Raw genomic sequence first — 23,927 nt, forward strand, 5'->3', positions numbered from 1 at the left:
CAACTAGTTCCCTCTCCCTGTCTCTCCTCCAAATCTGCCGCACTCGCCCCAGGCTGGGACACACAGGAGATGGCATCTCCAGCGCTCGAGGTAATCTCCCCACTGCATGCACTCAGGGGCCTTAGAGAGTCCTGACTTAGCAGCAATTGGGTTTTCTCAAGCCAGGTGGAAGCTAAACCCCAAGGAGCTGAAAAAAGTAAGAAGCTCTTTTTTCTCCCCTTCTTTCTTTCTTTGCATTGTCTCTTTATTTTGGGAGGGGTGGGGGGGTTTCCTAAAATCAAATCCAATGTGAAGCTGTAAGAACTGGGCGCCGGGGGGTTCTGGGCAGCCAATCTTAAGAGGGGGTGAAATCTGCCAAGAGGAAGGAACAGCGATAGAGATCAAGGATGTTTCCTCTAAACTCTGGAGTGGGAGCGCCTGGGTGCTGATTGTGGGTGCCCTGGATTTCAGTGTCATCTGTGTTTAGTTTGTGTGAGTGTGTGTGTGTGTGTATAGAGTTCTGCAAAACCAACCCAGGACTGTGCCCCATTTAACAGGGTATGGTTTTTAAATCTGAAGGGGTGTTTTCCTGGTTTAGATGAAAGGCAGAAGTTGGAAGAGGGGAATCAAGTTAAAGAGAAAACTTTTTCTAGCCTCTCCACCCTCACCCTTCACAAGCAGCAATTGCAAAGGTTGGGAAAGATTCAGAAACCCAACTGCCCGGCTGCTATAGTCACAAATATTTAGGTTTTGGTTGAGGACAAACTCCCAGTTCAGGGCTATTTTCAGATGTTATTGGCTACAGAAATTTCACCGGCCGGAGCTGCTATTTAAAGGGTTGTTTTTAAGATTTTTTTTTTTTTTTTAAGAAAAAAGAAAAATCCTTTTTAATGATCCTAAGTGATCGTGCAGCGAAAAAGTGTCTGGCAATCTTTTCTTTTTGAAAGGGGGGGGTCAGGTAGGTTTTGAAGTCGGCTTTTTGTTTTTTGAAGAAGGGGGAAGAAGATAACGAGGGGGTTTTAATGAAAAGAAAAGGAAATAATGGTCAGAGATGGAAAATAAAAGCGGTCTGAAGCTTGAACGTTTCAAAAAACCCACAACCCAACAAGTTGTTTGAAGCTGAAATTTCAGCCGCGGTGAGAGATTCAAAGCTGGCGATAGGTGTGTTAATAAGGACGTGTTCCACATTAAAACTCCCCAGCGCCCCGCTAACCCCCCTGCCCTTCTCCGCTTGGCGGTGTGGGAAAAAAAGATGAAAGTGGGGGGAATGGATCTTGTTAAAGCAATGGTGCTTTCAGCTTCCTGGAACCCAGCTACTGGCATCGGGTACTTGGCATTTCAGGCAGCTGGCTTAGCTAAAAGTAGGATGCAATCGGTCCTTTAAGGGCCTGAGGGCCCTCAGTTGGCAACAGTAAGGGCAGGCACCTGGGCTGGTTTAAATCAGAGTCGATCAGGGCCGGCGCTTCCATTTAGGTGACCTAGGCGGTCGCTTAGGGTGCCAGGATTTGGGAGGGCGGCATTTTGCTGCCCTCGACGGCAATTCTGCAGCGGGTCCTTCACTCGCTCTGGGACCCGCCGCTGAAGTGCCCCGAAGACTGGGAGCGTGGAAGGACCCCCCCCACTGCAGAATTGCTGCCAACGACCGGGAGCGCGGAAGGACCCCCGCCTAGGGCGCCAAAAACCCTGGCGCAGCTCCTGGAGTTGATCTGTTGATGGCAATGGGTGTATATCGTCCGTCACTCCCTTGGAGTCAGTGGGGCCAGACCCCCAGCTGGCATCATTCCATCTGCATCGATGTCTCTGTGCAGAGCGATGCCGATTGACTCCCCCCCCCCCGGGGATGTGGCGATGCAGAGGCACGGCACCGTATGAGAGGGTGCTCATGGCTTCCCAGGATTGGGCCCATGGTGCGTTGATGGGACTGTCGCAAACCCAGCTATGGTCTCTCCCAAGAGGCTAGCTGGAGGTGGCCGGGGGTCATCCCAGCTAGTGGCCTAGAGACAAAAGTCTTTGCCCAGATGGCCACTGTTTCCAAGCAGATATAAGCCTCCCAGTTTCCCTCTGTGCCTGATCCCTCCTGTGCCACTTGCCCTTAGCTGTCTCGGCTTTGCTGCAAGTTGAGGATACTTGGGGACAGTTTTGAAAGGTATTTAGGTGCCTAACCCCCAAGGAATCTGGCCTTTGGTCTCTAAGCTTGGCCCATTGCTGGGCCCGGAGATGGTTCAAAGGGGGCTGCCATGCTCCTGAGTCTTCAGCCTGATGTTTTGCTGACACTGGTCTGTTCTGTCTGTGGTCAGTCCCGTGTCTGTCCGCCTGGGGCTGGTTAACCCGGCTGCTCCCTGCTCTGTCTCGCAAAGGTTTGATTCGATCGGTATATATTTCCTATGGAGAGGAGGGATTCAGTCAGGATGGACTCACCGGGGCAAGAGGGGGAGGAAACGGTTGACCAAAGGGGCTGCCTCTAATTTGGCCCAGTCAATTCCCCCCCTCATCCCCTCCCAGCGTCAGCTCCATCCCTCCCTCCCCCCCCACCCCACCCCCCGTCAAAACAGCCCTGGGCTGAGGAAAGTTACAGCTGGAAAAAAACAAGAGCTGCCTTCCCGGGCCATGGCATGTGCTGGTCCCCTTGCCTGACTAAGCTGCCATCCATGCATGGGGAGCCAGGGGTGGCAGGGGAAGGGGTAGCAGGCAGAAAGGCTCACTCCCAGATCCTGGCACAGGTGGGCTTGGGATTGCAGCTCTGCAGTGGGTGTCCCGTTGGGCAGTAGGAACCAGGACTCCTGGGTTCTATTTGGGGAGGGAGTTGAGTGGTTAGAGCAGGGGCCTGGGTTCCCTGATGGTTCCCTGGGTTCCATCAGCATTGGGAGGGAATTGAATGATTAGACTGGGATACCTGTGTTCTATTCCTTGAGGGTGATCAAGCCAGGGGAGTGAGACTTCAGGGAGAGAGTATTGCCTAGTGCTTAGTGGACGGGGCTAGGTTCCACCATTGACCTGCTGGGTGACCTTGGGCAGATCTCGTCCTCTCCCCCTGCCTCCATTTACCCACCTGTAGAACAGAGTTAATCACCCTTTCGCACCTCCCCGCAGTGCCTGGCAGGGAAGTTAAACAAGTCCTGTAAAAGGCAGAGGCACTGCGGGCACGCATAGCATTGCAGCCAGCCTCGCCGAGGCGTGCCGCGCGGCACTGGGAGGGCGTGGAGCATGTGCATGCCAGGGGCCGAGACTTGGCGTCGCCACTTGAGGCCGGTCCCACCTGGGCCAGCTGCACGTTGGATGCTGATGGAGCAGATCTGTATGTGCACTGGGGGGAGGGTGGAACTGACCCTTCTAGGAACACAGCTCGAACCAGCCGAGATTCCAGGTGGGGGTAAATCTGCTCTTGTTTTAGGGTACAGGCAGTAATTTCAAGCAAGTCGGACCAATTAAAGAAATTCCTTATCCCTCGTATTAAAGACCCTTTGGGCCAAGCTCCTTTGGGCACAGCTGCTTCAGCTCTGCACCAGGTTGTGGCGCAAAGCGCCTCAGCATGAAGACCAGCCTCCCGAACAAAGTCCACCGGGGCTCCCAGCATGCCCCGGGGCTCCCCTTAACGTCTCTTTACTTCGGTGGTTTCGAAGGCCTTTCCCAGGGTCCCTCATGCAGAGGCCTGAAAGCTGCATTGGCCCCTCTCCTGGAGGCTGGATCGTGTTGGTCAGTCCCCTTGTCACAACAGTGACCTGCTGGAGGACGCGCAGAGTCAGCGGCAGAGTCCAGAATGGAATCAGGGCTCGGGGGGATTAATTCATTCTAGCTGCACCATCCCGGGTGCAGCCGTTGGTTCAGGGGTGCCGAACAGCCCCTGGGCAAGGCAGTAATGAATGAGAATCCAAGCTTTCTGGCTCCCCATCCCCTGCCCTAATTCCCAGAGCCAGGAATAGAACACAGGCATCCTGACCCCAGATTTTCTGCCTTCCCCAAAAGACTGGAGGCTGTGAAGGGTGGAAGGAGAGGCCAGAGGGAGAACCCATTAAGGATTGTTTTTTTTTTCCAGGAAGGGAAGGACATCAAAGCTGCCTTCTGTCCCCACCCCCCTGCCGCCCTCCTCCCGCACTACTAGCAAGCAGGATAGTGGTTTCCTAGTGGTGGGTCCTTGGATCACATTTGTCTACCCCCTAGGTTTTGCGTATCCCGCTAACCCCTTAATTCTCAGGAAGGCATTGGTGGGTACAATCCAGTGGCGCGGAGCTGAGAGATCAGGTTTCCATCATAGAGCTTGTCCGGACTAGGGAGCGTTGCACCTGTGGAAGGACAGCGGTGGCGTCACACTGATGCAAACCCCAGATGTGGAGCACACGGGTCTGCCTACCTGGCCTCCGCTGTGCCTGAGCCCCAGAGGACATAGATCTCTTACAGCTCCTAGCTGTGCAGGCTGGAGCTTTAGCTCAAGCTGTAGGAGGGTGGGCTTGGGAGGTCTCTGGGGTCTGCCATCACGACTGCATAGGTGCATAGGTGTTACCGTAGTTGACATGTTTGCGCTGTTGCAGTGTATCTGCATCGGCGTGTGCAACACTTTCTCCCCAGGGCCAGTGCCTTGCAGGGCTGCCCAGAGGATTCAGGGGGCCTGGGGCAAAGTAATTTTGGGGGCCCTTTCCATTAAAAAAAAGTTGCAATACTATAGAATACTATATTCTCCTGGGGGCCTCTGCGGGGCCCGGGGCAAATTGCCCCACTAGCTCGCCCCGGGCGGCCCTGGGCCTTAGCTCTGCCAGCAGAGATCGATTCCAGCTGTGACTCCAGGAAAAGCCCAGGGAGCTGCTAAGGATTTGCACACGGGCGGTGATCAGGGGCAGAAATTTGGGCTGAATAGTTTCTCTCTCCCAACACTGGAAGGGGAACCGTCTGTCTGTGATGGCTGAACTGGCCGAGTCAGCGGGCAGAGAGGGTACTTCATCGACGTCGGCAGCAGAGCCCTGCACTGGTGCCGCCACAGTCTTTCGATGTCAGCATTTCCATTACTGTCCATGCTGCACCCCAGAGGTAGGGCTAGAACCCAGGAGTTCAGGTTCCCTGCTCTAACCATGACTCCTTCCCGGAGCTGGAATAAAATCCCGGAATCCCACCCCCCTGCCAGAGCCTTCTTTCCATCAGAACCCAATTTCATTCCCAGACCATCTCCCTCCAAAACAATTAATCCCCCCCAGTCCCCCAATTTCATTCTGGGAATAAAACACATAAACCTCCCTCAACAAAGAACCTGGTTTGAATTCTTAAGAGAAACATACGGGCTCCCCCACAACAGGCAGTTTTTAAAGCACACAACCTCCCTCCCCCATTCATGACTTCAAAACCCCCTCCAAAACCCAGCTTTCAGACAATGCCCCAAAAATCATATTTAACAAACACTCCCCCAAATGCCCCAGTTCCATTCCTTAAAACACGCTCCCCCTAAAAGCCAACTTCATTCTTCAAAAGCAGACACCCCCCCACACACCCCATTTAATTATTTTTAACACTCTCCCTTCTCTTCCAACCCACCCCTTTATAAGCCCTAGGTCAGGGGTTCTCAAAGTGCGGGTCGGGACCCCTCAGGGGGTCGCGAGCTTATTACATGGGGGGTCACGAGCTGTCAGCCTCCACCCCGAACCCTGCTTCACCTCCAGCATTTATAAAGGTGTGAAATATATAAAAAGGTGTTTTTAATATATAAGGGGGGGGTCACCCTCAGAGGCTTGCTTTGTGAAAGGGGTCACCAGTACAAAAGTCTGAGAACCCCTGCCCTGGGTCATGCCACAAAAAAAACCCTCACCCCACAACCCCAAACCAGTTCATTCGTTCTCACTCACACGCCCAGCCCGGGGTGCGGTGGGGTGAGGGGGCAGCACAGGAAGAATCTAAAGTCCTTGGTCTCCTCCCCTGGTGTAAATCAGAACAAATTCCACTGAAATGGATGGAGTTCCAGCCATTTGAAATGAGTATAAATGGGATTACGATCAGGCCCTAGCACATTTCTTGCTGATGCGACTATACAAATACAGCCCCATCCGGCTCCGATTTAAGCCAATGGCAAAGCGCCGATAGGCCGAGTCTCATTGACACCAGCGCCCCCTTTGCAGCAGTGTGGCTGTTTAAAGAGCCCTTAGTGTAAATGAGGATCCCACTGTTGCGATTTTACCATGAGTCTCGCGAGCTGTGGTTTTTCGGGAAGTCCCAGAACTTGGAGTCACGGGGTGAAGCCAGAACATCTGGTCTCATTGTTTTAGACAAAGAAATAAGTCACTCTCGTAATTGTGAGGAAAAGCTTGAGATGCGACTGACTGGAGTGTAACCCGAAATGCTCAGAACCCAGAAAAACAATATTACAGGTAGACAGCGAGAGCCGCAGCGCTGGGTATGCATGCCCACGTTGTATGGATTTATTCTGGGTATCTAAAGGGTTATTACTGATGCGGTGCACAAGGTTAATCACAGGTTAGCCGCCAGTCCAGAGCTGGCAAAGTCCCTTCCCGATCTCACGTCTGATCTTCGGGGCATGATGTGCGAGGACTCTATCTCCAAGGCAGGCCATCTCACCAAAAAGTGCCAGCTGGCGATGACATGGTGACTTCAGTCTGCCCGACGCTCGTTCTCAGTAAAACATCCCTGTTACTGATGTAATCAAAATGTTTTACCAGAATTTACCAACATTTATTATTTAATTGTAAAAGCGTATGAGTTTTTTAAGCCAATCTCAGGCATTTTTTCAAAGCTTGACTGACTGTTTTTGAACCCTCCAGGTTGGTGATGCTAGAATCAGGCCTATTATAGTTTCATGGGAGCCAAGTTGGATCCTTATTCTTGGCCCTAAAGATGTGTAAAATGGGCTAGATCTTGAGAGGTCGGATCTTGAAGTCTTTAAATCATGATTTGAAAACGTCGGTAACTCAGCCAGAGGTTCTGAGTCTGTTACAGGAGTGGGTGGGTGAGGTTCTGTGACCTGTGACAATCAGGTCAGACTAGATGATCAGGACAGTCCCTTCTGGCCTTAAAGTATCTGAGTCTAAGGGCTTTGTAGGTGCCCATAGAAACTGTTTCACAAATAAGCCGAAATACGCGAGGATCCTTCCAAAGGCAGGCGGGCGCTCTGCTAGTTCCTTGCGTAAAAATAAGAAGAGAAAGAATTCGGAACCAACAAAAATCAGCCTGGAGAAGCCTCAGAAGCTTGGGGCCAATGGTACTTACCCAGAGTTCTCGGGGCAGATGCAAGCCTGCAAAGGGTTTGTAATGGCTTAACCCTAGTCCATCTTGCTAGGGTAATCAGGACAGGCTGGTTCCCTTCAAAGGCCTTTGTCCAGCCTAGTTTTCAAGCAGGGCCAGCCTTAGGGAAAATGGCGCCCTGGGCGAACTTGTATTTTGGATCCTCTGGCCCCCACTGCCTCCCCTGGCTTGCCCCCCAATCACTCCTGGCTCCCTGGGCTCTCCACCCCCCACCCCCATTGCTCCTGGCCCCCTCTGTCTCCCTCAATCCCTCACCCATTGCCCCAGCCCCTTATGCCTGCCCATCCATCCCCCCAGCACCCCTGGGCTCCGCTGCCTCCTTGGGATCCTCTCAGGTTTCTCCCCAATTTCCCTTGGCCCCCACTGCCTCCTTGGGATACTCCCAATTCCCCCCCCCCCCGTCCCCGCTGTCTCTCTGGTCTCCCCACCCATCCCCCCATCCCCCTGCTGCTTTCCTCAACCCCCCCCCATCCATCCCCCCTGGCCCCTGCTGCCTCCCTGGGCTCTCCACCCACCTGCATTGCCCCTGGGCCTCGCTGCCTCCCACACCCCCATTGCCCCGAGCTCCCGTCCACGGCTTCATACCCCAGGCCTGCCACGCTTCGTGTCTCTTGACCACAGCGCCCTGGGCGGTCGCCCACCCTTAAGGCTGGCGCTGGCTAGAAGGGACCATTCTGATCAACTAGTTAAATCTCTTGCCTAACACAGCCCAGAGAAACTGACACCTAGTGAGTCCTGCAGGAAGCTCATGTCTTGTAGTGAAGCTAGAATGCAGTTTGGATGCAGAATCCATCCCTTGGTAAGTTGTTCCAATAGTTAATTGCCTTTCCTGTCAAAAAAATTTGCACCTTATTTCTCAGCTGATTATGTTTAGTAGCCCCTGGATCTCATTCGTTTTGTTCTGCTGGGTTAAAAAGCTCTCTGCCGTCTGGCGCCTTCTCTTGAAATGTCCCGATTCAAGCCGGGCAAAAATCCCCCACAGATTCCATTTGACTGAAACATTTTGTGAATTTATGTCGATTTCTGCAAATGGTTTTGGTCAGAAAAAACGTCTCTAAAAACAATTCAGAAAAAGTCGTAACCTTTTGTTTCTATGCTTTCGAAAGGAAACCTCAGACTTTTTGGTTCAATATTAGGTTGAATATGATTTTTTTTAGTTGAAAAAGGGTGGGGGGAGTTCAAAACCAAAATGAAACATCGCGTTTGGAGTTGGGGACAAGGTTTCGTTCGACCCGAAATGAAATTTTTTGCAACTTTCCGATTTGCTAAAAAGTTTGAAAATTTGGGTCAATGAAATTAATTCATAGAATCATAGAATCATAGACTATCAGGGCTGGAAGGGACCTCAGGAAATCATCTAGTCCAACCCCCTGCTCAAAGCAGGACCGATCCCCAATTCCATCCCCCCTACCCAATTTTTTGGAATTGCTGCGAACCAAAAAGTCGATTGTTCTCCCATCTCTAGACCCAAATGATGGTGCTTCTACTACCTCCATTGAGAAAAGATTCCCCAGCCGAACAGACTCAATCATCAGAAAGAATTTCCTGATATTCAGCCTAAAGGTTCCCCTTTGTAATATTCTCCAGTTACTCCTCCTGTGGCTACAGCCCCTTGCAATGCACCCATTCGGGGCTTTCCTTAGATGTGGGTGGTGGGTTTTCTTTCTGACAACTCCAGCCAGACCAACTGGCTGCAAGTAAAAGCACTGGGCAACACCTGGGGAACAAAGGGATTAACACTCGCAAGTGCTGGGGTGGGGAGGGGGCAAATAAGTCTGAGTCAAAGTTGAGGAACTATTCAATGCTTGCTGGCTGCATGTGTAGGGCAGGGGGCAAGCACAAGGTTATGAGCCAGGATACCTGGGTTCTGTTCCTAACATTGCTGTTGAATGGCTGTGTAACCTGATCATTTCCTGCTCTCTGCCTCAGTTTCCCTATCTGTGAAATAAGGATAATGGGGGAGGGTCAAATGGTTCATTGCTGCTGTTAGCTGAATTCATTGCATGCTCCAGGGGGCTTCTCCATTCCCCCACAAGTCCCTTGTATGTCATCCTGAAACTCCCCTCCAGGCCTAGGGTGGCCAGATGTCCCATTTTTGGGGACTTTTTCTTATATAGATACCTGTTACCCCCCATCCCCGGTCCGTTTTTTCATAGTTGCTATGTGGTCACCCTACAGAGGCGAGGGGCTCTGTGTGTGACCCCCCCCTTCCCTCCCATGCCAGGATCTCTGTGTGCTCCCCCAGTTCTTTCTTTCTCTGGATATCAGCATTTTAAGCTCAATTGGGAAATGGACAGAGCTGAAAGGAGGGGTGTTGCTGTCATGCTGGAAGGGGTTAATTTCTGAAATCAGCCAGTTCCTTGACCTATACAGAATTAGAGGTGGGGGATGCTGGTAGCTTTGCCCACCTGATGCCACGAGCCGCCCTTTGCGTCTTTTGTTTTCTCCAAATTTCCCCCAACTCAGCAGGGTTCTGCCCATGGACGCCTGGAATATTCCCTGAAATTTGTGGAATGGGCAGGCTGCGGCAATCAGAAGCTATCGCATTGCAGACCGACAAGCAGAGAAATGCCATCAAGCTGCATGGAAGGGCCATAAGCCAGCGATATTTACGCAGAGCTCGGACCCTGCTCAAAGGGCGCTAGGGACAGTAATGGCGTCATGAGAAGTCAGGTGAAGATGAAGGGACAATTCCTGCTCTAACCGTTATCTCTTAATAGCCTGTTAGTGCTGGGATATGGCGCTGGATGTGGTATAAACCCCTCAGCGGAGAGCCGGAGCCTGCATCTCAAAGGCCATATCTACATGCCCGACTTCTGCCGGCATAACTGCGTCAGTCATAGATGTGAAATCGTGTGACCCGAACGATACAGCTGGGCTGGCAGAAACCCCAAATGCAGACGGAGTTGCTGTGACAGAGCTGTGCTTTTATTGTTATTGCTTGCTTCGGCTCATGGACTGGGGGTGTAAGTTCTAGCCGTGAGATTGCAGCTTTGCTGGTGTAAACTGTGTCCACACTAGGAGCGCTTTGTATAGTCTAGCAGTGTTCCTATAAGAGCAGAGGCCTGACCTTAGTTATGGACTAGGATAGATGACAGGCTGGGGTAGCTGGAAGGCACAGGGGGTGGGTTTAGGGTATATTTGATGGCTAGGTCACCAGTTCAAACCTGGTCTAGATCACTGGGAAGGGAGCCTCAAGGGGCCTGGGGCAAAGCAATTTTGGGGGCCCCTTCCATAAAAAAAAGTTAGAATACTATATTCTTGTGGGGGGCCCTGCAGGGCCCAGGCCTGGGGCAAATTGCCCCACTTGCCCCCCCCCGGGCAACCCTGGGGAGCCCCTGCATGGAATGAGGTTGGAGGGTCCCAGCTTAACTCCTAAGGAACAAGGGTCAGTGTTGCCAAACCCACTGGCACACTGAGTCCCATGATTGGCTGGGCCAGGCCTGTCGATGCTGAAGTCCCAGGCTTGTCTCCCCTGGCGGGGGGGCTGGAAGCCATTGAACCAAGCTGTAAACTCTGTGTATAATGGAAACCCACTTCAAGCCGGGGGGTGCTGCAGCACCCCCCGCACCCTTAGTTCCAGCACCTGTGGATGCTGGGGACACTGCCATGGCCTATGCTGGGTCTAAAACCTCTGCAGGTTGGTCAGTACATCTACAGCAGCTGTTCCAATGGGGAAGTATCTAAGGGCAAAAGCTAGTGGGTTTCCAGGAGACACTGTGGCCTAGTGGCAAGGGGCACTGGCCTAGCTGGATTCTATTCCTGGTTCTGCCATTAAACTTGGGCAAGTCACCGCTGCGCTCTGTGCCTCAGTTTCCCCTCCTGTCTTTGTCTGTTTAGAATGTGAGCTGGGGTAGGGATTGTCTCACTGTGTGTCTATGCAGCACCTGGCACAATGGGACCCTGATCTCAGCTGGGACAAGGCCTGTCTCTCCCCGTGTGCCTGTGCAGCGCCCGGCACCATCGGACTCTGATATGGGCTGAAGCCTGTATGCTACTGAAATACAAATAACGATGATAATCATTCTGACTTGGTCACAGTTCACATCCGACTCGTGCTTGTGCCTGGAGCTAGTTTTCCATAAACGCTCAGCAGCTCCCACTGAGGGTTCTCTGTCCTGGCAGCCCTAGAGATCGGTCGCCTCTGGCCTCAGCCCAGCTAGCAGTTCCCTCAGCTGCTGGTATCAACTGGCTGCCGATACCTTGCTGGTCTCCTGGTTTCATGTTGTCCCTGACAGCGGCCGGCAGGGGGGCGGGTAGTTGGGCTGGGACCCTTGGCCTGGTCTGATGCCTCTGGTCTATCTCAGCCATGGCCCAGCATATTCTGTTCCCTCTACCTGCCCCCACCACCGTGTTTCCTCAGACTCTGAGGCGGCAGCAACCCTGGGGTCTGGCACGTCCCACTGAGCAGCCCGGCTGCATCCCTGAGTCCCTGGGTGTTTTGTGTGAATAGCTGAGGCTCTGGTCTGGATGTTTCCATCTGGTCATGCCTGTTGCCAGCCAGAAGTGGGGAGGGGAAGGGGGATCTCAGACAGCTCCCTGTCCTCTCGCCTCGCCCGAGGGGCAGCACGACGTGGTGTCGACAGCCAGACACCCCGGGCCAGCTCCTGTGCATTGCTCCACAGTGCCTGGCACTGCCATGCTGTGGTTGCATTGCAAAGCCAGCAGGACCCTCCCAGGCTGCTGAAAGAGAGACTCTCAGGCCGGATTTGGCTTGACGTTAGGTGCTGCTGGGAAGGGGCGAGTTCCTTTAATGCCCAGTCAAAAATGTTCCCCTGGAATCTATGTCACAACGGCCAACGGCAAATCCCCGTTGTCCTGGCAGCGGGTCGCCACTGAGGTACTGCAGCAGTGGGTTGGCATGGAATGGAAGCATGCTGGAAACTCATGCCCCGGTCTGCCCCTCGAATCAAAGCCCTGAGACCACAATGAGGGGCATTGCTACGAGATTTGTCCAGCCTGTCTATGCTACATGGGCAATCCACTCTAAGCAACCACTGTCCTGTCCCAGCAGACCTGGGGATGGATCCTCTTGGGGGCAGGCTCCTCTTGGCTGGTGTCTATGCCCTGAGAGCGAGCGCTCCAGGGGCTTGTCTACGTGTTGCATCACCCCAGTTTAATTTAAGGTGTGATATGACAGTGATTGAACGAAATCAGAACCACATTTATTTCAGTTTAAACCAGACTCACTGTAGTTTCGTTTAAGTCCGTTAGGAACAGGTTTAAGTGAAACCAAAATAAAATGCCCTTAATCTGAAATAAGATCGTCCACGCAGGATTTTGCACTGGTTTAACTGAATCAGTTTAATGACTCTGGTACAACACATACTATGTGTAGACAAGTCCGGGACGTTACAAAACTGGTTGACTGATCAGCTGAAACTGACTAACTGCAATGGATTAGAAACAAAGTGACAGATGAAACTTAGATCGATTTTTTTTTCATGGATTCATAGATGAAGGACCACTGTGATCATCTAGTGGATCCTCCTGTATAACACAGGCCATAGGACTTCCCTGAAATAATTCCTGTCTCAACTAGAGCATATATTTTAGAAAAACATCCAGTCTTGATTTTAAAGCCATCTATTTGCATCAATGCAAACTGCTAGTGTAGACATACTTAATTCGATTTTCCCCTTGCATCAGTTGACACAACCTAAATCAAAGCTAAACTGATTTACGTGAGGGTGGGTGTCTGCATTAGGCATTTGCATTACCTTAACTTAATTGGCTCTTCGTTAAGTTTGTGCAGCTTTTTTAATATGCAAGGCCTGTGTCTTGTTATGTCTGGAAAGCGAGTAGCAGATTGTGGGTGACACCAGAATCCTAATAAAAATAGTCATAGCTCAGGGAAATAATCATCATAATTTTTTTTAAAAGCCACAAATAGTGAAAAATAAAGTGCTTAAAAATATGATTCCAGAGCTGACAACCTTCTTGTAATAACAGACAAATCTAAGGCCCTCTAAAAATTCTTGGGAACAGTAGAGCCAGAACTCTTCTGCTCCGAAAGGGCTACTATCTGCATCCAAGGAGAATCTCCATCAACAGTTTGCAGTAGAGGGTTTAGGACACATAGCTGAGCAGTTGTGATTCTCTCCAGCAGAGGGCAGTGGCACGTGTACAAAACTAGGCAAAACTATTACAAACATCTCCAGAGTCTTTCAGCTCTTCCTCACCCCCAATACAAATCAGCAGTAGGGGTGGGGGGATAGCTGTGATGTTGAAGAAGGAAATGCCAGTTTTTACACTCCAAATTCTGATGACAATCTAGATAGATGCTTAGCATGCGGGTCAAAGCCTCTGAGTGATGAGCTGGAAATACACTCTGTTTTTTTATGCATTGCTTGTCGGAATTGGCAAAGCCCCAACTCCCAGAGCAGCAGATTAAAAACATAAAGGGAGCAAATAAAGAGGAAGTCATTTAAGGAAGGGAAAGAGAAGGATTTAAAATGCCACAACGTAATTCAATTAAAAGGCCATAAAAAAAAGAGAGAGAGAAAGAGAGGGAGGCAAGATTGGAAACAGGAGGCTCTCGGAAGCCGTGAGCTTCTGCGTGGAGAGAATCAGCCATTCGGAGAAGCAAACTAATGAGACAAGCAAGGGGTGGGGGGAAGCCAAGGGGCTGACGGCAGGGATTCAGTGCAGCAAAGCTGGATTTATAGTCTTGCTTCTGCATGTTGGGAAGGACGAGAGTTTTACTGAATGAGTTTTAACAATTCCAACAGAGTCTCTGTCCCTCCCCCAAATCGGCACCGGGCCCCAATTCAGGAAACCACTTAAGCAGACGACGGGACATTTTATCATGAGTCTGGCAGTGCCTGGTGTTTAAGTGCAAGCCCCAGCTCCCGGAGTCATGGGGCAGCACGAGAATCTCATTAAGAACATAAGAATGGCTGTACTGGGTCAGACCAATGGACCATCTAGCCCAGTGTCCTGTCTTCTGATAGTGGCCGATACCAGATGCTTCAGAGGGAATTAACAGAACAGGGCAATTATCGAGTGATCCACACCCTGTTGTCCAGTCCCAGCTTCCAGCAATCCAAGGCTTAGGGATGCCTGGAGCTTGGGGCAGTGTCCCTGACCATCTGGCTAATAGCCACAGAGGTGGCTAGCCCTTGTGGCTGCAGAGCAAAGCTGAAAAAAGGTGGCCGTCCCACCAAACCCTCTCCCAGAGAGCCAATAAAAAGAACACCAATCACACTTCTTTTTGCTTAAATATGATGATCTTTGAGGGCCCGACTCAGGAGTTTTTTGAACGCTGGATTAGTTAAGCATGTGCTTAAATGCTTTCCTGAATTGGGGCCTGAGTTCTCAAGCCTCCAGCCCTGGGCTGGGCTTGGTCACATCACATGGGCTTAGAAGAAGGGTGGTTTTGTGACTAAGCTGGAACTCGAGAGTAGAGGCCTCTCAGGTCTAATTTTAAGCCCAGGGTGGACTCAAACCCACCCAACCCAACCCTGACATGCCCACCGGCTTCCCCACCTTGCTGGGTCGTGTGTGTTATGGAGCGAGAGAAGCTGGGACTCCCGGCACGTTCACTCTGCAGCACACGCAGCACAGCGAGGTGGCAGTAGCCGGCGGAGTGGGGCACACAGCTGCCACTGTGCTCACTCTGCAGGCAGCAGGAGGAGAGCTGATCCGAGCCCCAGAAGATTCAGTTGTTCGCCCACGCTTGTGGTCAGGTCCCATCCAGGTCGGGTTGCAGGGCTCAACTCAAGAGACTTAGGTTCAGTACCAGGCTCTGGCACAGACTGTGTGTGACCTTGGGCAAGTTACTTAGACTTTCTAGCCCAGATCATCAAAGGTATTCAGACACCTAACACTCACAATGGGTGTGTGCCTCAGTTCCCCACCTGTAAAATGGGCATAATAATCCTGCCTTTCTCTGTCTTACCCATGACTGAGATCAAGACCCCGTTGTTCAAGTTATGTACGTGTACATGATGTGGCCTTGATCTCCACTGAAATCTCTAGGTGCTACCTTGATGCAAAGAATAATGTGAAGGAAATTCCCCAAATTTCATGCAGGTTGCAGCCTATCTGTGACAGTGCAGCTTTATGACATGCATGGCAGTGCTGAGTCTTGCAGCAAGGTGTCGCACAGATCCATCAGGAGCAACCAGATGCTTTTGAGGGTAAAGTGATGTATCTTTAGATTAAGAGGAGGGGGGGAAAATGCAACAGGAAAAGTTAAAGAGTAAAGTTGCTTGGAGAGAACAGTGTGTGTGTAGCTCCTCTATGACAGGCTGCAACAATAGAGAGAACAAAATGGCTGAGCAAACAGCCAGAATTCTCTCCTCAGACTATTCAATTTTTTCTCATTAGGTTCTGTTAATGACAAGAAAGGTAGAAATTAGGGCTGGTCAAAAATATCCTATTGAAACTGTTTTAAGGTAGAAAATTGGGGTTTTGATTAAACAAATATTTTCACTAAAAGTGTCTGCTTTCTGCAGAGATTTTCAACTGTTCATTGAAAAAAATACCCACCCCCCAAAATTTATATTTGGAAGCGATGTAATGGCACTTTTTGGAAGTTATAGCTTGGGTGCTTTGTGCCATCAACAGCAAGACAACATCTCCCATGTTACACCATAACTATGCAGCACCCATGATGCACCATGGCAGCTCAGCAAGAGGGTGAGCATGGTATATCATGGGAGATGTAGTCCAGTCAGGGAGCCCAGCCCAGAGGGTAGAAGGCATCGAAACTACAACTCCCATGAGGCACCACAGCAACATTTCTGAATAACGTTTGGGTTTTGGATGAAAACTTTTGAATTTTTATTTTTCACCCACAAGGTTGAAATTTTCCATGAAACCCTCCATTTTCCAGCCAACTCTAGTAGAAACATAAAGAGACAGGGCACAGAAACCAAAAAGCACCAGAGTTTTAGAGCAGGCCACTATATTGGAATCAGACATACAACTGGCAATGAAATCCTCCCAGACCATGAGGGGTGACAGGTGGGATTGTATGTTACTATATGTCATGGGAAAGGTAATTTTCCTTGCAGTTGCAGTAGATTTGGATTTCACCTCTGGCCGCAGTGCTACAAGCAGTGGTTTGCGAAATATCTGGAACAAAAATGCAATGCTTCTTGAATTTCAAGTCTTTTCACATTTCGTTCTGAACTCCAGAAAGGGGACCATTTCCATGGCAAATTTTGGTCAGGTGCATTAATTTTTCCAGTAAAAAAAAAACAAAAACATAAAGAACTCATCTTCTCTCAGAGCCCCATCCCCCATGCAAAACGCATTGCCACCTGTTGTTATGTATTATTTGTTATAGCATCTGGGAATGCCAGCCACGGACCAGGACCCCCTTTTGCTCGGAGCTGTACAAACACCAGACAAAAAGTCCCTCTCCCAAAGAGCTTCCAAGGCGAGCTATAAGACACATAGTTTTATAAATGTGAAAATAGCCCTTTTCCAAAAAAAGTCACACTTATTGCAGGGTGTGAAATTGCACACAGTAGTGAACATTCCAAAATGGTGCATGGTCCACTCATGAGCGCTGGGGGGAGGGATAGCTCGGTGGTTTGAGCATTGGCCTCCTAAACTGAGAGTTGTGAGTTTAATCCTTGATGGGACCACTTAGGAGTCTGGGGCAAAATCAGTACTTGGTCCTGCCAGTTCCATAGGATAGGTATATCTCTCTATATTATATTATATTGTTAGTGACCCTTCCATGAGTACTATGTAAAACAAACCACACATCCCTTCTGATTCAGATTACACATGAGACATCCAAGAGCGATCCTGACTGCAGGTGGCCATGAAGACTGATTCTGAAAAGATTTAAGAACTTTTCCAACTCCAGGCATAGGAATAACCCTACTAATGGCTTAAAATTAACTCTTTGCATGGTCAGAGCACCTCGCTTTCTATAAGTCTGAGATGTTACTCTAATGTCCTGCTCAGATTCCAATTTTGGGTCAGATCCTCAGGTCAATATTAATAATAATCATATTTAATTTATCATGTGCATAGCAACAGCTGTTGTGATAGCTGCTTTGCTAGCTCCTGCCCTAATTTCCACCTGCAGTTTCAAACGGACATAGTATTTTTCATTTCCTGCCCCAAATTATCATGAGTGTTTCTGTCTGTAGGTAAACAGCTGGCACATCTCACTCCAGAGGTGGCTGTATTTTAATGGGGGGGTAAAGTCAGCCATAGATATACACAGAAGTTAGGCAGCAGTAAAGTGTGTCAAGTGATTTGGAATCTTTTGGGAGTCAAAGACACGATAGAAACTCAACATACATTGGCTAGAATGTTATTCATTTACAAGGATAACGTCAATTCGTAGAACTTGCTAATGGCTGAAATGGGGCTTGGACAGAGGCATGAGGCTATGCGCGTGCTGGGAGATTGGCTGGGTAAGGCCACAGGAGTGAAACAACAGCTCTGGTTTGTTTACTAACTTCTGAGCTATCTCAGGATCAGGACTGGACTAAGCAATGATTTGTACCAGCAGCGCTGTGTGTTGAGGGTGGCCCCAGGTATGGAAGAGCAGTGGGGAGAAGAAAGGCAGGACTAAGGAGCGTGTGTGCAGAAGGCCCCATAGCAAACCATAGGGATCGATGGGCATCAGCAGAGCTGTGCACAGGGAGAGTAATCCAGGGCTGGAACAGCAGAGGGGCTGCGTTCCAGACTGGGGGCAGAACCACAGCCTCTTGTGCAGCTGCTCAGATCAGTTCCTTTGGCCGAGCCCCTCTCTGCGAGAAGCAGTTTTTTAAGATCAGAAGGACCGCGCCACCCAGAGCGAGAACAGAGACTGGATGCGAGGCACAGTGATGCCAATTAGTCAAGCTACTCGGTGAGACCCAGATCTGAAGAAACTGACAAGCAGATCCGCCCCATTCAGTTAGGCTCCAGTTCCCAATTAACCCCTAGTCATCCTGCCACACTTTCTAGACCAGATTTCCAAGACATCTCAGCTCCCATTTAGGCACCAAAGATCTCAGCCACTCGGGTACAAATTGAGGGCTCAGCTCTATGGGAAATCTGGTCCTGATTGTGGAGTCACACCTCTTAGATTGACATCTCTGGTGAGCCCTTGAATATCTGACCCCACATCCAGTGGCTACATGAGAGTAAGAGAAAAATTGATGGGAATTTTCCAAGTTCCACCCCCATGATAGGCTTGGCCCACACCTCTCAGAACTATTATTACATGCACCCGATGAAGTGGGTATTCACCCACAAAAGAGCTCATGCTCCAATACATCTGTTAGTCTATAAGGTGCCACAGGACTCTTTACTGCTTTTACAGATCCAGACTAACACGGCTACCCCTCTGATATTATTCAGAGTTCACATCTCACCCAGCTATTGTTTCAGGCTCTCTGCAGATTCAGGCAGATGTCGCTGTGTCAGTTACATATGGTAACTGCACTGAAAACGTGAGATTCTTGAGAGCAGAATGGCAATTTGGGATAGCTACGAGTATACTGTATTGCCACGTACCTGCCCAATTCGAGCCCTGTCCACATCTCACTTCTTCGGTTTTCACTAGCGCTGATTGGGAACATTTTTTCATCAGAAAATGCTGATTTGTCAAAAGCATATCTGCTCACGGGAAAGGATTGATTATGACAAATCTTCCAAATCGAAAAAAAAAAATTGAAAAAAGAAGCATTGACATTTTTGAACAGAAAAGTTTTGCTTTTCAGTTCAAAACAACTTTTCACTTCAAAATTTTGGTGCATTTATACTTCAAAAAAAGTAAAAGGTTAATAAAAGGTCAAAATCAACCGGCAATGTTTCAGACTTACCAAAATGAAATGTTTCAGTTGACCTGATCTGAAACTTTTTCAGGTAACTGTTTTGCCAAAAAATGTTTGAGATTTCAACTTTTCATCCTGGTTCAGAATGGGAAAATATTTGGAAATCTCAGAAACTCTCGTGACATGGGAAAACCTGCCTAGCTCTAGTTCTCAGCCCCTCTGCTCAGTTAGCATTAGCCTCCTGTCCCACATTCTCCTTATGCTGTTTTGCTTCTGCTGCTTGGAGCAGTCTCCTTGTGTCTGTCCTCATCACAGACTCTCCCTGGTTTCTACCTCTTCATTCTTTCTCTGCCTCTATTGGATTGTGTTTTAGTCAAATGCAAGTTATTGTGCTCAATATGAAGATGGCTGGGTGAAATTCTCTAGCCTGTGACATACAGGAGGTTGGAGGAGATCTAATGATGCATGTTGGCCTTAAAATGTATGAATCTATGAGTCACACTATATATTTTCTAAGGTTGGGATTTTCAAAGGAGGGTAAGGGATTTAGATGTATCTGAGATTCCTACCTAATCACAAGACTCCAGGAGCTGGGGCTTTAGGATAAAAAGCAAATATCTTGTGATTTGTGATTAAAATCATGAGAGTTGACAACACTGTAACTGCCCAATTCCTGTTGAAATTCAGTGGGAATTGAGTGCTTAGCTCAATTCCCATTAAAAACCCCAGTCGTCTTTGTGAGCTACTATGATGCATCATGGGAATCCCATGACCTCAAGGCATCATGGGAGATGTAGTGTCTCTGTGGAGGGCAGTTCATAATAGAGAATGGGGGCAGGAGGCACCGAATTACAACTCCCACGTGGCACCGCAGTGGGTCAGGTGAATGCAGATCTTGGGGATACAGGGTGATTCTCTGTTGTTCTCAGTGGGGTGGGGGAGAGTCTCCATTGTTCTCAGTGGGAGTCTCTCTCTATAGTACTGCATTTGTATTGCCTCATGTCCTAGCCCCTGCTCTTAGGACGCCCCTGAATCAGCCTGGCCCTGTACAAACCCAGCTGCTGAAGGCCTCACTGAGTCCATGCCAACGCGCGTGATCAGCCGGTCCTGTCTCCCTTTGCTGATGCCTTGCCCTCCTTTCTCCCTCCCTGCAGGAAGACGCTCGCTATGGCTCCAGCCCCCTGGCTATGCTAACGGCCACCTGCAATAAATTTGGAGGCTCCAGCCCAATCCGGGATTCGGCCACGCCTGGGAAAGCGGGGAACCCTTTGGGGAAGAAACTGTACCAGCTGGGAGCTGAGCAGTCCAGCCCCAAGCCCCGCAGCTCCGAGGTCATGGGAGATTCCTACACGGCCGCCTTCCCCAGTGGGAACGGGCTGATGTCCCCCTCGGCCAGCCCGCAAGCCTCCACCACCTACGGCAACGACTACAGCCCCTTCTCTCACTCCTTTCCAGCTTCCTCCGGCTCTCAGGACCCCTCATCTCTCCTAGTGTCCAAGGGGCACCCCTCGGCTGAGTGCCTTCCCAGCGTCTACACCTCCTTGGATATGGCGCACCCTTACGGCTCCTGGTACAAAGCCGGGATCCATCCTGGGATCTCCAGCAGCTCCAGCAATGCCACAGCCTCCTGGTGGGACGTGCACTCCAATACCAACTGGCTGAGTGCCCAGCCCCAGTCGGACGGCCTCCAGGGCTCCCTTCAGCCTGTGCCGGCCCAGACATCCCTGAGCCCTCAGCTGCCAAGCTACAGCTCTGACTTCACCACCTTGAACCCTGCCCCATACCCGGCCGTGGGCATCACCTCCTCCTCTCACCTCCTCCCTTCTGGCCAACACATGCTGTCCCAGGAGATGTACAAGCCCAAGCCCGTGGCCAACAACTCCCTGATGGAAGGTGGGATTGGACTGAAGGCCCCGCGTGGCGGCACCTTCAGCAGCACCACCGGTCGCTCGACGTGCGATTGCCCCAACTGCCAGGAGTTGGAGCGGCTTGGGGCCTCAGCCGCCAGCCTGCGGAAGAAGCCCATCCACAGCTGCCACATCCCAGGCTGCGGGAAGGTCTATGGCAAGGCCTCTCACCTCAAGGCCCACCTGCGGTGGCACACGGGAGAGCGTCCCTTCGTCTGCAACTGGCTCTTCTGTGGCAAGCGCTTCACCCGCTCAGACGAGCTGGAGCGTCACGTCCGCACCCACACCCGGGAGAAAAAGTTCACCTGCCTGCTCTGCAACAAGAGGTTCACCCGCAGCGACCACCTCAGCAAGCACCAGAAGACCCACACCGAGATGGGGGCAGCCAAGCCCATCGAGGGCGAAGCCGAGAGGGAGGAGACGGCCACTGGCGGTGGCTCTCCAGGCGCGGCCTTGCAGGACGGGCTCGCCAGCGACGACAAAGACACCACCAGCCCTGAGCAAAGCAGCTTGTTGGAGATCTAAGCTGGGGTGGAGCTTCTCCTCCAGCCTCCTCTTCTTCTTCCTCCTGTTTAGTTCCTCCTCTCACTGAGATAATTTATTTCCTGGGGGGAAGTGGCGGCTCAGATGCAGACACCTCCTGGGTTCTTGGACAGGATTCTCTTGGAACCCATGCTTTCTGCTCCACCCAGGCATGGGAGAGTTAAATGACGGTGATGCAAAGTCACGTGGAGCAGGGGCTGGGATTTGAACCTAGTCCCCAGGTCACGTTGTGTTCTTTGCCGTGAATAGGCCTACGGAGCCTTTTGTCCTACCTGGCCGGGATCGCTCACAAAGCCACTGGCACCGTCTTCCTGAGGAGTTACTCAAGGTTGACCAAGGTGTGTGTGGGAGGGATCATCTCCCAGTTGGGGCAACCCAGTGAAGGCTTGATCCTGGGCTCTGGGAACCTCATCCTGCAAAGCCGATGGGACTACTCATGAATCTGGTGTTCAGCGGGTGCATGGATGGATTGGGGCCCTGGAACTCAGCCCCTACCAGGATCTGGCCCTAAATGGTGCATCAGAACCTTTGCCCTCAGGTCAGAGGGGGCAGGGGAGGATACAAATAACCCATGTCGTCCTCCACCCACTTTACAAAGGAGGGCCACCAGTCACTCTGCAGAGATACCAAGAGGAGCTTCCACCTTCCCCTCTCCCCTTCCCCCAGTGTATTTAATCTAGAAATGTAAGAATTATATTTATGTCTTAAGTTATGATGATGAGTTAAGGGAGCAGGGTGGGGGGGATTCAAGAGACCTTTGTGTTTAAAACACAGGAGGGGTCGTCCTTTAACGAGGGGCTCCCTGTTAATCAGTCGTCTCTCTTGACAGGGCCTCTTTGATAAAGTTGACCTGCATTTAGCCTTGGGCTCTTTTTGGTTTTTGCTTCTTTATGATGGAGGGAAAATACAACAACCCTGAATATTCCCCCCTTCCCTCTCTTAAAAACCTTTTTAAAAAAAATTCTCGTTAGTTTACCCTATTAATATCAGGAATTTTAAAAATAGCTCAGGGACAGATTTCCAGTTCTTCAGCACGCACAATCCAGGCCAGATTAACAAAGGAGCTCAGCACCCATACAGGGATAGGCACATAAGTAAAGTCCTCAGCACCCAACCTGCCCTATACGTTTAAGTGCCTAAATAAGAATTGAGCTCTTTTGTAAATTTCAGTCATAAAGTCTGATCTTCCGTGGTGTTATTTTTTGCATGGTGACCTTTGGGAGGTCTCAGGGATGTGTACTGTGAGCAGGAATACGTTAAAAGGGTGGTTTATTAACAAAGAATTCCTTTCTCCAGAATGTTAGTTAGGCATCAGAGTCAAACAGGTGCTGACAAAGACAAGCGTTTTCACAGTCTGTCTAAGAAAATCCCTACCTATTTAATTGCTCAGCTCTTGTGATGTCACTGTTTCACTAGCTCTCCAGTCACCATAGAGTCTTCCAGCCTAGACAGGACCTGAATTAGGGAGGTAGGACTGAAACGGACCTCCTAGGTCATCAAGTCCAGTCTCCTATTTTCACAAGCAATCCTGGCAGATAAACCCCTTCATACACGAATTAAGCACCATCTTAAAACTAGTTAGGGTGTTTGCTCCCACTGCCTCACCTGACAACTCCAGACTGTAAACACGTTAGGACAGGGATTAGCTTTTGCTTTGTAGCTGGGCAGCGCCCTGCACAATGGGGCTGCAGTTCTGCCTGGGCCTATGGGTGCTACCTCATACCAATAATAGTAATGATGATGATGATTTTTTTTAATGTAAAAAACAAGCAGAAAACATTTCTTTTTTGTTTTTTTAAAGCTTTTCTGGCCTCATCCATCATAAAGGGGCAGGAGCCCATTTTTCCCCCTTGCAGGTCACCCTAAAGGAAGGGCGCCTCTGTTAATGGCGGGGACGTCTCTGTGTGCTAATTGAGGAGGCGTTTAATTAACGAGCATCGCTTCATTTGAAGGGGGTTCTCTGGCAAAAGCCTGGGGGATTCTCAACAGGGATTGGTTCGTCATTGGGGCTCACAGGTAGTGAGGAGGGCTCCACATGTGTGACTGTTAATTGGGGAGCGGTGTGAGACGTGCATCTCTCTTCCTGTCCCCCCTAGGAGACATGGGAGCCAGAGGGAACCAGCCATTGGGGTTCGGAGGATGAAAATGATGTGCCCCTTTTCAGCTAAGTGACACTCACCACGCCCACATATGCACACTTGCTCAGACACACACGCACACACTTATGTGCTTGTGCATACACACAAACACACACAGAGTCAGGGACGGAGTGGATGACAGCAGGTAGCTGACAGAAGCATTCAGCTGAACACTCCAAGCATCTGTTAATTCTCTCCATGTAGGGTAACATGGTGGACCAAAGACTTAGCTGGTGTCAGTTGCAGTAGCTTCCCTGATTTCAACCCCCTTCAACTTTTAACACACTTCCCCCATGCCTGCCCCCAAGCAAAAAATATATGGGGCAAAAATCAGCTTTGCTCTAAGTGTAACCGACTGGAGAGGGTATATCACAGATGCGCAGCCGCGC

The 23,927-nt window shown here is 50.3% G+C and overlaps 3 protein-coding genes across 4 annotated transcripts in view; 2 read left to right on the forward strand and 1 right to left on the reverse strand.

Moving 5' to 3' along the window:
• PRR13 (proline rich 13) overlaps window positions 1-23,927 on the reverse strand; it is a 326,900-nt gene that overhangs the window by 140,150 nt on the left and 162,823 nt on the right. The window lies entirely within an intron of this gene.
• AAAS (aladin WD repeat nucleoporin) overlaps window positions 1-23,927 on the forward strand; it is an 82,442-nt gene that overhangs the window by 19,865 nt on the left and 38,650 nt on the right. The window lies entirely within an intron of this gene.
• Window positions 107-21,983, forward strand: SP7 (Sp7 transcription factor). Of its 2 annotated transcripts, none has more exons than XM_050925924.1 (2): window positions 107-196; window positions 20,105-21,983. In XM_050925924.1, exons 1-2 carry the CDS (start codon window positions 107-109, stop codon window positions 21,380-21,382), a joined length of 1,368 nt encoding a protein of 455 aa, XP_050781881.1. In that variant the 3' UTR covers window positions 21,383-21,983. The 2 variants fall into 2 exon arrangements, with proteins under 2 accessions (XP_050781881.1, XP_050781882.1); XM_050925925.1 differs by lacking the exon at window positions 107-196 and adding an exon at window positions 17,023-17,111 and having other exon boundaries at window positions 20,109-21,983.

Source organism: Gopherus flavomarginatus, chromosome 16 (assembly GCF_025201925.1).
Source record: "Gopherus flavomarginatus isolate rGopFla2 chromosome 16, rGopFla2.mat.asm, whole genome shotgun sequence".
NCBI lineage: Eukaryota > Metazoa > Chordata > Testudines > Testudinidae > Gopherus > Gopherus flavomarginatus.

What these genes read in the sequence shown, in the direction of transcription:
- SP7 (XM_050925924.1), top strand. Translation starts at nt 107, where the DNA reads ATGCACTCAGGGGCCTTAGAGAGTCCTGACTTAGCAGCAATTGGGTTT. An exon ending in ACCCCAAGGAGCTGAAAAAA is followed by an intron (nt 197 to 20,104) that starts GTAAGAAGCTCT and finishes CCCTCCCTGCAG; the next exon opens with GAAGACGCTCGCTATGGCTC.